This window comes from Penicillium hordei, assembly GCF_028827395.1.
Source record: "Penicillium hordei strain IBT 12815 chromosome Unknown utg000002l_segment0_segment0, whole genome shotgun sequence".
Lineage (NCBI taxonomy): Eukaryota > Fungi > Ascomycota > Eurotiomycetes > Eurotiales > Aspergillaceae > Penicillium > Penicillium hordei.
Window position 1 is genome coordinate 1578889 of NW_026623143.1, and position 12846 is coordinate 1591734.

General features: G+C 47.1%; 5 protein-coding genes across 5 annotated transcripts; 3 read left to right on the forward strand and 2 right to left on the reverse strand.

Annotated features, from left to right (window-relative positions):
* Nucleotides 1-479: 479 nt before the first annotated feature.
* Nucleotides 480-1709, forward strand: N7537_003885 (uncharacterized protein; the record flags this gene model as incomplete). Its single annotated transcript, XM_056894943.1, has 1 exon — nucleotides 480-1709. One exon carries the CDS (start codon nucleotides 480-482, stop codon nucleotides 1707-1709), a length of 1230 nt encoding a protein of 409 aa, XP_056754691.1.
* A 2174-nt stretch (nucleotides 1710-3883) lies between these two features.
* Nucleotides 3884-6116, forward strand: N7537_003886 (potassium channel family protein; the record flags this gene model as incomplete). The annotated part of the gene is made up of 3 exons (XM_056894944.1): nucleotides 3884-4173; nucleotides 4232-4370; nucleotides 4422-6116. The coding sequence occupies 3 exons, from the start codon at nucleotides 3884-3886 to the stop codon at nucleotides 6114-6116; spliced, it is 2124 nt and encodes a 707-aa protein (XP_056754692.1).
* Nucleotides 6117-6462: 346 nt separating this feature from the next.
* N7537_003887 (zinc finger protein) lies at nucleotides 6463-7734 on the reverse strand (the record flags this gene model as incomplete). The annotated part of the gene is made up of 2 exons (XM_056894945.1): nucleotides 6463-6703; nucleotides 6752-7734. 2 exons carry the CDS (start codon nucleotides 7732-7734, stop codon nucleotides 6463-6465), a joined length of 1224 nt encoding a protein of 407 aa, XP_056754693.1.
* A 1305-nt stretch (nucleotides 7735-9039) lies between these two features.
* On the forward strand, nucleotides 9040-9354 carry N7537_003888 (uncharacterized protein; the record flags this gene model as incomplete). Its single annotated transcript, XM_056894946.1, has 1 exon — nucleotides 9040-9354. One exon carries the CDS (start codon nucleotides 9040-9042, stop codon nucleotides 9352-9354), a length of 315 nt encoding a protein of 104 aa, XP_056754694.1.
* A 390-nt stretch (nucleotides 9355-9744) lies between these two features.
* On the reverse strand, nucleotides 9745-10980 carry N7537_003889 (uncharacterized protein; the record flags this gene model as incomplete). The annotated part of the gene is made up of 1 exon (XM_056894947.1): nucleotides 9745-10980. One exon carries the CDS (start codon nucleotides 10978-10980, stop codon nucleotides 9745-9747), a length of 1236 nt encoding a protein of 411 aa, XP_056754695.1.
* Nucleotides 10981-12846: the final 1866 nt, after the last annotated feature.

The window sequence follows — 12846 nt, forward strand, 5'->3', positions numbered from 1 at the left end:
ATCTTCCTTTTCCCTTTCATCGGGTTGAAATTTTTCTCTCTCCACCTATCTCCACTGAATTCAAAGTCATTACATCTTTTGGAGTGGAGGTCTCTCTGCTCTTTGTTTTCCTCAATCTCCTTTTATCAATAGGAGATATTGGGTCGTAGGATCCCCTAAACGCACTCTCTCTCTTTTCCTCGGATTGACCGAAGAACGTTCAAATGCTCTCTCAGCACATTCAGTTTCAACCCTCCTCTCTTCGATCAGAAACCGTACCACGGTGACGGTCCTACTATCAAAAAACAAAAAAAACCTTGTCTGACCTGCAGTTCTAAAGTCGGCGTCGATTTCTGTTTGGGTGCACGATATCCTGTATAATATACTCGGTGTTCTTTTTTTCCTGATTTCATTTAACTGTCTTTGGATTGTTTGTATTTGCGGCTTGTCGCCTCCCATTTACATTTATCTGATCGACTTCTCCATATGCTCGTGCGATAATGTATCATTACTCCAGTCCACCGCCCGGGTGGTCCACCTACGACTACACTCAATCACCTCCCACCTCACCTCAATACGCCTACTACGCCTCTCAGTTCGCCAACTCCTACGCTTCACCCCGGGGCACCTCGCGCCGACACAACCGCAAGGCCAGCTACACGGCCACCAAAGAAACACCATGGTATTCATCTGGCTACCCTCAAGGGTACTATGAAGCAACCCCAGACTATGGCATTCCATCGCGAAAGCACGATCATGTAAGTGCTTCTTTTGCGGGAAAGCCCAAACACCGGTATTCCTCAACCGGTCACCCTGCGGGGGATGGCCTCGGCAACGGATACCACCCGTCGCAATCGCAGACTCGACCCATCTTCGTAGATGTGGTCGACGAAGCGTTCGATGTCCCGCGCACCACCCGCGAGCCCCGTACCGGTCGCCCAGGCCATCCCCCGGCCTCGAACCCCACTCGAGATGGCCCCGGCCAACATCGTCGTACCACCTCGACGTCTTACCGCAAATCAAATCCAGCTGATTCTCACTTTTACTTCACTCAGGCTCCTAACAACGAGGATATCGAAGCGGCCAGACGCTCCCGTACAAGGCGCCAATCCACATCAACCCGCACTCCCAGCAAACCAAAACCACCTCCTGCTACAGCTAAACCCCCGCCCATCGCCACCGAAGAGGACGCCGAGGCTGCAGGGATCCCGGCAGGCTATTCGATCAAAAACTGGGACCCAACCGAGGCACCGATCATCTTGCTTGGTAGTGTGTTTGATGCGAACTCCCTCGGCAAATGGATCTACGACTGGACCGTCTTTCATCATGGGGCATCGACACCCATGGCCGACGTCGCGGGCGACTTGTGGCTATTGTTGATCAAGCTGGCGGGCAAAGTAAAGAGGGCCGACGAATGTCTCCCTCGCATTCAAAGCGTGGATGCGCAGGAAGTCGTTGAAGATTTCCTGGAAAGTGGCGAGCGCCTCTGGTCCCGATTCAAGAAGCTCCTCAAGGGCTGCGAACTTTACATGTGGAAGGCCGCCAAGCGAGAAGGTGGCAAAGGACCCGTATCAATGGGTCGTAATGCAGGTTGCGAATTTGTCGAATCGATTTTCGGTCGCGACCGTGAGCTTGAAAATACAGAGAAGCTCATGAATAGTATTCGTCTTTGGAATATGCGATTCGACGCCAACTGCGAAGACATTCTGCGCCGACCGGCGGCTGCATAGGATGTTTTATACCTTTTTTTTCCTACTACCGACTGCCAAGGGAGCGATCCCCCCAAAGAGACAGAGACTTTCTTACTACTGTTTTTCTTATCTACACTTGGAGCATTTGACTATTGTTGAATCGCATTTGGAGCGTGTTGCTTTGGCTTCGGCTGGCTTTGCTCGTCGCATTTACAGCCTGTTTTTCTCGATCCATCGGCAAATGTTGCCCAGTGTTCGACACAAAAGATCATCGTTATTGTTTTTTTTTTTCTTTCTCTTTTCTGGCGCCGGCGCCTTGCGTTTGATATCGTTTCTTTCATAGGACGGCGCCCTTTTGATCCATTCTATTCCATTTCTGGCGTCCTCATTTAATCTTTTCATTTCTGGCCGTCAAGTCCGTTCTGTCTTGCCGTTGAAGTCCGTGTCACTCTGCTTCGATGATACCATCTTGCGATTTCTTATCTACGTGCTTGTTTGCTTGCTTGCTTTCTTTTTTTCTTTTCCCGTCTTTTATTTCCTTTGTCACTCGCATTGCAGCTATTTGATTATCATTTTTCCTGTTGCTTGATTTGATGTTGTGTCGGAAGAATCGGGTTGTATATAGAACCAACACGACCCAAACGTCCGATAGACCAACCCTAACACTCGTTAATACATTCTCATTCTATACCTTACTACCCGAGACCAAATTTAAATGTAATGTAAAATCAAACACTATTTCCACGTAGTCCATAATCCACTCAAAAATCCAAACGATGTGATAGCCCTAGAGCTACCCCTCACCCCAGCGCCTGCGCCATGCAAGTACCTACATCGTACAGCTGTGGATCTCTACCCCGCCCCGTAGAACCATAGAAAGCCCATAGAATCGCCCCGAAGTCGTTGCCCAGTATTAAACACATCGTTATTTTGGCCGTTTACTGGCTGTACCCCCTCCAAAGCCAGGTACTATCACTCCGATGACGGCTGATGTTGTCACGTTTCAATATAAGTGTAGGTCCCAGCGTGGGATCAACTTGCATTTTTCCTCATGCAGGTGATCGTACCTGCTATTGGTCTATCTTTCGAAATTCAAATGCTGCATGCACGTTGGTTGGGGGTATCCGAGAATGTGGCGACCCTATCACAGACGAGGGGCAGGGGCGTGGGGGGTTGCGTGCATAAGTTCTGAATTTGTCTTGGGTTGCATGGTGATCCTGGTTTGAGGGATTTTTTTTTTTCTAACGGAGATGGTTCTTAATTATAGTTATGGTAATTGATATTAAGGTGGTTGAGTTGGTATATAGAGGTCGAAGCTTTGGAGGAAGTGATACTATTGAGTTTGCTCGGTATATAATAAGTAACTTAAATAGGTGTTAGCTAACTACTTATCGGTCAATTGCTAGTTTACATATTAGCGCAGACTTCCGAGGTTGGTTTATGAATCTCTTTCTTGATTTGGAGTCATACCGAACTTGTGAGACGTTGGCTTAGAGGGTTGAGCCGGAGAAAAGAGCCGAACGGCCATATCTTAATATGTTGCGGGCACTCTTGGGAGACCTACAATGGAAAGCGACAACTTGACCTTTGTATAAAATAACAAGTACAACATATATGTAATTGCCCAGGCCAGACAGAGGCCATACGATTACCTACAGTGACCAGCCCTGGGAAGTGCACTGCAAGCCCATGTGGCCATGCAACCTTATTTGCCCTGTCAGACCTATTTTGGGGATTTCCTTAGAACATATTTGCCTTGTTCAAAATTCTCGTTTTCAATCACTTCTATACTCTGTAGTTCAAATGTTTTGGTATTGTTGACTTTTGAATAATGACCCACGGATGACGCACGTGGAACGGTCACGGGACCGCGAGCTGTCAGAACCGATCGTTGACATCATATGATCTGCGCTGCGCTTGAACCCTCGAATGAAGATGATTAGCTGAGATATTATTCGAGTTGATATTCTTTAAGAGACCTGCTTGGGAGTCATTAACTACCAGGACTGCTACCCGTCTTCTCCGCTCTCCTGATGCAATCTCACCATACCAAGAACATATGAGGATGCGACCTTTGAAGAAGTTACTTTTCAAATATATGGTTCCTAGCAAGTGAACTGGTATTTCATCTGAAAGCTTCAGCCACAGACCTACAAGGATCATTTGGCTTGCGACTGCCCCTGATCTAGGCACATGGTCATGCTGAATGAACGATGCGTCATGGATCTACGACAGTTAAGATGCCCATAGAGGACAAGTCTGATAGACTGTCCCCATGGGAATGGATCCGGGGTCAATTTCACATGAGACCACCTGAAGATGATGAGCCACAGTCGTGGTGGATTGCGTCGACAGCTATCCCGCTGGTTGCCGCTACAACGGGACCACTCGCCAATGTCATGTCAATCGTTGCACTGGTTATGCCATGGCGAAGCAAAATTCTTCCAAATGAACATACCGCTGCTGGAACATCCATTCAAGAAGGATATCCAGATCCTCGTTGGTGAGTATAAAGCAAGAGGTTGTGACCCTGAATCAGATATCTCTAACACCACGAATAGGGGCACTGTTCTAAATGCCGTTTCACTTTTCTGCGGGATCGTGGGAAATGCGTTTTTACTGTTCAATTTTACTCAGATCGTACGCTACATTATAGCTTTACCCGTGACGATCTTTTTGTGGTTCTTAGCCGCGGGAATCGTGAGTAACCTCACGGGTTTTGTATGTCCCAGACCTAACGCTTGCTTGTAGCTCTCTGGAATTACAATAGCCACAGAAATTTATGCTCCTCCGATAGGTATTGATAGGGTCTACTCGCAGGGTTATTGGAGTGCTGTCATTGCGGCAATTCTCTACTTTATCTTGAGCATTATCTTGATGATCAACATGCTAGGCTATTTTCTTGGTAAATACCCGCAACACTTTTCACTGACCGACGAGCAACGAACCTTGATCCTACAAATGACTGCATTGGTAATTTGGCTGTTGATTGGTGCTGCTATGTTTCAGCGAGTGTTCGGGATCTCTTTCGCCGATGCATTGTACTTTTCCGATGTCACCGTTCTCACATTAGGGTATGGCAACATAGTTGCGACTAGTGCCGTTGGTCGAGGACTTATTTGGCCATATGCAGTCATTGGGATTATTATTTTGGGACTGGTGGTGGAAAGCATCTTTAAATTTGCTCGCGAGGTTCACTACGACAACGTCGTTCGGAAACACATTGAACAGAAGCGGCAATCCACCTTCGAGCGATCAATCACGTTTGACGAGGTCCAATCCTCTCAAAAGAAACACCTGACTAGTGGAGAAGTTATCACCCCTCCGGGTCTCACTCGCCAAAAATCCGAGCCTAGTCGCCCTCTGTATCACCGGCCAATTCGCAACACCATCAACGCTATTGCCACGGCTCGCCGTCCCAGGATCCTTATTATGCGTGAAGAAAAAGATCGATTCGACGCTATGCGCCGTATCCAGCACGATACCATGCGTTTCCGTCGCTGGAACAATTTGATCATCAGCATCGTTACATTTGGAATTGTGTGGTCCTGCGGAGCAGTGGTATTCTGGAAATTAGAAGCCATGACCTATTTCGAATCACTCTACTTTTGCTTCACCTCCCTACTAACCATCGGCTACGGTGATTTCACACCGGAATCGAACCCAGGGAAACCTTTCTTTGTGGTATGGTCTCTAATCGCCATCCCAACAATGACCATGCTCATTTCCGAGATGAGCGATACAGTTGTCGCCAGCTTCAAGCGCGCCACTGAAGTATTCGCCGAGTACCTCGTGCTTCCCCAATCCCATGCCTACAAGACATGCTTCAGTCGGATTCCCGGCGTTGCCCAGTTCGTACTGTCTCGCCAAGAGAAAAAGCGACAAGAGCGCGGTTTCCCACTTGAGGGAGCTGACGAGCCCGACAACGGGGAAACAGCGGACGCCGAGGAATCTGGTCAATCTAACATTCAAAATGAGGACTTGGCCGAGTCTCATCCACACCGATCACTGGAGGAACTTGTTCGCGATCCGACCCCACCCGAACTTGCCCAGCAACTTGCCTTTGCTATTCGCCGCGCCTCAAAACAGGCACGAGAAGGCAAGCGAAAACGATACTCCTACGAAGAATGGGTCGAGTTCACCCGGCTCATTCAGTTCACGGATCCGCGAGGTCGGCCACCATCATCACAGAGAAACCAGCCGGCAAGTGAGGAAGGCATTCATACTGATGAAGACGAATATGGACTTCTCAATTGGGACTGGATTGGGGAGAACAGCCCCATGCTGGCAAAACAGACAGAGCCTGAATGGGTTCTGGATCGGTTGTGTGAAAGCTTGATTCGGTACGTGTCGACTCAAGAGGAGAGTCGGGCTGTGAGAGGTGATGCCGATTTAGCGGAAGAGCCAACTTTGAGGAAAGAGAGGGATATTGGAATAGATGAATGAATGTCCTTTGTTGTTTACGGGTACAGGTAGTTTGTACGAATTACCCTTAGCAGTGAGAACATATGCTTCCAAAAGAAGGTGGGTTCACGTCACACATTGGAGCTTGAATGTTTATTTCTGCCTGCAGATCATGGCCACCTCATGTAATTAACTAGTTAGTTAGAGAGAAGGTGTCTAGCTTTTCAGTTAAGCTTCATCAGACAGGGTCAGAACCTCCTATTGTGACCATGGAAAAGTAAGCTAATAAGGAGCTAATAAGAATATTCACAAATTCTCCCTTATTAAAGCAACGTCCCCATAATTCATTAAAACAACGCACTTGGGCGTATTTGGTCCCTCCTCATAATCAGAAAAGCTCCCCAACATTTGCCTTACGTCCTCGCTTTTCAATCTCGGCAATGAAACGCCCAGGCATTGCGCTCGTAGTCAGAACACCGCTAACCTCAAGGTACCGCTTGCGAAACTCGAACCAAAGCTTTTTATCCTTAGCAGTGGTCAACTCGGGTGATGGGTAGTAGGGGTCATTCCAGGTAAAAGCGTCCACGATTTGTTTCAGACCTGCAGGGTTCTCCTCGAACTTTGCGCACCTATCGACATGTTAGCAGTGTCCAGCAATATTCGGGAATAGTACCCACAGATTAAAATCGATGAGCCACATGCTGATTGACCGGTGAGAAAAATCAAACCGATCTCCTAGCGACCACTCGTCCTCGTCCGTAATCTCATCTGACCGCGGCATTTGGGACAACAACGGGGAGCTACCAAGGATGAACTCGATATCGTTGCCATCAACGCCGGCTTTCCAGTGTAGAATGGCTAGGGTTTGGGCCATGACATGGGCGAACGCACAGGTATTCAGCTGCAAATCCTCCATTTCGTTGACATGTAGCGGGAAATTGCGTAATTTGAAACTCTTCACATTCGGGTTAGTCTTGTTCGTCATTCGGCGTCCGAGATAGACCCGAATCAAGCAGTCCTTGTTTTCTGGCTTGGCCAGGAACTCCAACTTGTACTTCTGAATGCTTGGAGAGCAAAGAACATCAACTATAGCCTCCCTAACTAGGAGGGGGAGGGGGAAAACACGGCTTGAGATCATAGCGAAATTTTGCGCATCCGCAGTCTTTGGGAAATGTAGGCTGTTGTTGGTCCAGAAACCTTTTGACTTGGGCGTTTCCCAGCTGTACAACTTGGGGATGTGGATGTCCAGTTTTATCAGATTCTTAACGTCGTCCATTGCTTCCTTGACAGAGGCGTGCATCTTGAAGTCAGCAAGTAGTTGGGGGACCTTGACCGGGGAGTTGGGAAGTTTCGCGACGGTATCCGTTCCCACAATGGCGTAGACAGTACCGCACTGTCCTTTTCCAATCTCTAGGAATTGTCGTTGCGACGGGTTACCTCGGGCTTCATTGTTCAGTTCCGTGAGGCTAGAGGTAATTGATATGTAGGATTTGGTCGATAGCATGCGGGCGAGGGTTTCTTCTGGCTTTGCGGCAGCGATTTCCTCTGGGGGAAAAAAGGTATGTTTTGCCGACTGGAAACCAGTGAGAGCAAGATCCTCGATCGATTCAGTAATGGTATATGCCGAATAGTCGGTCCTGACCTGCTTGCGACGGTCCATAGTGATGAGGACGTCTTGCTGGTCAAAGCGTTGAGAAATGCAAGTAAAGGCGTATGAAAAATTAAGAGAAAAGTAAGAGGAAAGTAAGAGAAAAGTGAAGGTGCAGAGAAGAGTAGTGAAAAGAACACTGCCTAGGTAAGTAATGATATGAAAAGATTATAGCAACCTTGGGAATGTACCACCTTTACGGGTTGTAGGTATAGATGGTTCTGCACCGAAACCCAAATAGTGTACTTCGGTTTACCCCCGGTTTACAGTAGTTCATGGCTGCTAATATGCTGTCAGTCTGCCTTAGTTATATTATTCAATATCTGTTGTATGTGATCTTCAATCCGCTGTTCTATAGAGAGTAGTCTAGGTTGACACACGTCGGAAATTATATCTGTTCCGGAAAACTTCGCAGACACCTGTTAAAAGTATTCGCTACAATACCTTTTGGGCATTGTAAGTCACTGTATACAGTACGCAACTGATTTTAAGTGCCCGTAACTGTAGCCCCATGACTGTATTGCACCTGCCATCTGGGAGATATAAACAATGGAAGTAGTGGGGACTAAAGTAGAACCTCGACACAATTACTTCGCTTCCTCACTACGCCAAAGACATCTCCATTCCACCAAGAAACCGAACCAGATTTTATTCTACGACAGCCATATAGCACAGCCAAAGATTGCGCACAAATTACTTTCATTTAATGCGGCAACATCAACCACAGTCTCGCATCTCAAGGGAAAGCTTCCCCAGCTCCAGGCATATCTTGAGGATTTCAAAACCCCCCATACGCTCTCCAAAAATCCAGAACCGGACCCTCAACCTAGTTGAGAGATGGTCGGCAAAGTATTCAAGCGCACTGCTGATCTCACACAACCATAGCCCTCCATAATCTTCTTCCAGTGTGTGAGATGTCTACCCTCCTATCTTGGCATGACAACCTAAGTCGACGGTGACACGATTGATAACCCGCCAGGCAACAAGCCAACAACTGCACAACAGCCGGTGGCGACTTTCTAACACCACCCAGAAAAGCCAAAGATAAGCAAATTGTGAACAATGCTGCTGTTGTTGAAGGAGTGCTTGATATACAACTGTCGGACATACAGCTGGGTCCCAGATCGCTCAACACAAAATCAAGTTCGGCAAACGATCGAAGAAAATACGGACTGAGCACTAAAACGAAAAGGGAACGCCAAGAAGTGGCAGAGGAAATCAAGTACCTAGGTCACTATACCCTGCTGTCTAAACTCTGCCAACTTACATCAAACTCTCAGCATTTCTCCCTTCACCAACAACTGCACTAAACAAAAGATGACATCCAACATCCCCGAGATCATCCTGCTCTGCATGGACAAAATCTTCCTGACGGCCTTCAACGATGCCCTCGAAAAGACCTGGCAAGACCACGACACAGCAAAACTAAAGATCACTCCAATAAACGAGCGCCTAAACTCCCTCCCAGAAGGAGCAACCTTCGACCTAATCGTCTCACCAGCAAACTCCTACGCCCGTCTCGATGGAGCCTTCGACCACGCCATCTCAACACGAAGAAGGGTGAATGTCAGGGGCTGTTGGCTGGAGAAGCATACTGCATCGGAACTACTTCCAACAAATGTAAATAATTAAATGTAGAGACTGTTGGTGACTTATTCTATCGCTGGATGAGTACGGAGCATAGAATCTTCGAGTTATGGGGCAACCCAACATCATGGGCTCAGTACATATTTAACCTAACAAAGTGAATGCTAGTCTAATGATTTATTTATGATAAAGATGCATTTTATGCCTTTTGCCTTTATGTAGTGTATGGCAGATCTTCCTTTGCTCATAGAGCGTTTGTTACTAGATCTTTCTAGCCTTTATGTCTTTGATTTCTTTGTCCCATGAAGCTATATAGACGCAGCTTCATGGCAGCTAGTTAGATTCATTATCGTCATCTTTTATCTTTGATCCTAATCACATTCATCTTCTCCATTTTATAGATCTACATGCTCGTACGCTATAGACTCCATGATCTTATCCTTCGGACTTTTTCATAGCGGTAGCAACCTCCCGGCTCAAGTTCTGCGCAAAGATTTCTTCGTCTTTCATAGAAACAAAAGAGGCATTGTGAGGGTCCTTCCGGGCCGCATTCCATAAGTCCTCCATCGACCACTCGTCCGCGTGCCAGCGCCGGGCAACGTAGAAGTGATTGAGAAGTTGCTGAAGACGAACGCGAAGAAAGCCTTGGTACCCACTCGAGCTGTCCTGGATTTTTGGCTTATAGTCTGGGTCAACAGCCCAGATCCATACGCTATCTGGTCCGCGAGAATCTAAGACTGACGCCGCAGCGCTATGATCTAGATATAAGAAAACGTTGCGAAGAAGGCCTTCCGTAATTCCCTCCGGAATAGCGTCAATCTTGCCTTCGGCCATATCTATAAATAGATACGGTGCTTGCTTCTTAGGAGGCTGAGATCGGAGATAGTTGAATTGCTTCCGTAATTGATTTAACGTCGATAAGAAAGACTCATCACTACCAATTCTAGAGGGCAAATCAAGGCCCTCAAGGTACCACCGGGATCCGATCTTTGTTCCAGAACCAATAGCGAGGTGCGCCCAATGGAATAAGTTAGATTGTTTTTGTTCATATAACTCCTGCCGTTCAGGATCCTCGAGCTTCCACTGGAAGCTTTGGAAAATTGTATAGCCCCATGGTTTTTTGCCCTCGTCTTCCTGCCATAGCTGGCGTAGCCAGGGGTGGCCATATTCGAGAATCTGTGCTAGATCTGCTCTATCCTCAGCTTCTCTTCTTTTATCTTCCCATCGGGAAATCTCCGCCTCTGCGTTTTTTAATGCATCCGCTTCGAATTCCGCGTAGAAAGAACTTCGGAATCTCTCAAGCCGCTCGAGTGTTTGAAAGTAGTATTCATTAGAAACTAGCCTTAAATTCTCGAAACAATCGAAACGGATATCTTCTTCCGGGAAGCTGATTTGTCCCCAATAACGGCTATGTAGTAATTCAACCTCAGACGAAGTAAGGTCTCTAGGCGATTGAGCAGCCTTTTTTGAAAGCTCTTCCTTACTAAGAGTCGTTGCAGCGGAAATGTTTGCCTCTTGGGTTGAGAAGTCAGGAAAGTCGAGAAACCGAACGCGATCCTCTACACTGATAGCAGACGGGTTGCTTTCGAATTCTTGAAAAGTCGCGAGCAGCCTAGTAGCGTCATCGAGATTACGTATGACGCGGATAAAAGATGGGAATAGGTGCTCCATAGTTGGAAAGATAGAATTGTAAAAGATCGAGGGGCGGAAGTAAAGCTAAGAAGTGGGAAGAAGTACCCGTGGACACTGTAAGGGTGCGACCTTCGAACAGCCAATGACCACAACGAAATAATTGACTTACGGCCTTTTTCTCTAACTAACGTATTTCACCACGGTAGGTGTTCGAAGTTGAATATTAAGCTTTAAAATCACTCACATGTTCAGGGTATTTAAGTGAATGGGCTAAAGGGACCGAAGAGTAGGGCGGCAAAAGGGAGCCTCCGAACAAGTAAAAGAAAATTGGGTGAACAAAAACATACAACCATGTGTAAGGTCGTGTTCACCGAGCGCCCACGGTTCGGGCATGGGCGGCTCGCCGCTCTAATTCAGCCCTCCTCAGGGCACTCCGGGCAGATATTCACCTACCTGAATCTTCTTCACCTAAATATTCAGCCCGTACAGCAAAAGATACATTTTCCCATTCTGATCGAAAAAGTTGTAAGTAACCTTCGTTTTTCCACCGCTTTTATCTCTCCAGCCTCGCTTTATCACTCTAACCCCGCTTTTGTCACGAGCAAGATACGAACCAAACATGACCCGACGTTAAAATATATAGGCAATGTTGTGGATTTCAGGGAGCATAGTAATAATGAAATCTAGCGTATAGTGCTGCCACGAATAGAATCTGGTTATAGGGACAAGTTACTAATCTTCGACAAGTAAGTCTTAGCCCTAGGAGTAGACTTCGGCATAGGCTGCGGCACGATCCGCAATCCATATCTGCAAAGTGCGGATTTGGATATTTTTTGATATCCAACATCCGTAGCCTTGAGGATTTGGATATAGACCTTAGTCTATCGCACAACCCGGATTTGGGTCGAGATTTCGGACCCGGACCCGGACCCAGGCTAGGGCCCTATTGGGGTCGTGCAGAATACTCGTCTTAGCGAGAAGTATAGTTTTTGTCCTCGCCGGCTTGTGTCCTTTCGCTTCCTTTAGTTGATTGACAGTTGTTACCTCGGCTACGGCTTAATCGGATACGCGACGCTGCTGCGGCGGATAGCGATTGCGATTCTTAATCGCTGCTACTGCCTTCGGGCGACGAGTGCTTTAGTATAGATAAATCTAGTTGATAGCGAGCGCGAGAGCGTATGTTGTGTACTTTCTGATCTCATTTCTAATACGAGGGCCGATAATTAGAGGACCTCGCGTCTTTATGGAGAGTTTCGGGAATTTCCTTCAACACGTCAAGGTATTCAACCTCCTAGGTCGTCAGCTTGTCGTGTGCTATGTCGTGCCACTCTTGAGGGGGAGTTTCTGCGGCCAGCGCTTAAAGGGTAAACGTAAGTACCTGCCCGATGGCGGTCCGGTGGAGGCGCAATTCATCGTCCGGCTGCACGTCTTGATTCGGGATACACAAGAAAGATTGAACAATCGTGGGGTCATCTTCCGGGATATGTAGGAAAACCAAGGCCTCCCCTATGCAGATGTAGCCGTATCGAACTCCACTGTCGATCATGTATGAGAATATTTGAGTGACCACGGCGGCGACCAAACGCCAGCCCTCATTAGCCTAAATAGGTGTTTTCATAGAGGATGGTGAGCCTAGTCAATTGAGCAAGGTGAAGGCGTAAATTTGTCCTCCAGGACACTAGATAATTCTGTGGTTGAGTATTAGAAACTGAACACTATTTGACAGTGGCCTACATACCTATTGTCATTATATAGCAATGGCTGGCTCAACAAAATTTGAGAAATCAGAACCGTCATCATTATAATCCCCCACAGTACCTGCTATGGAATTATCGAGCACCATGAGGCTATATTGATAGTTCTCTATATGATGTTTCAGACCAATTCAACTAAACAGGAATAATT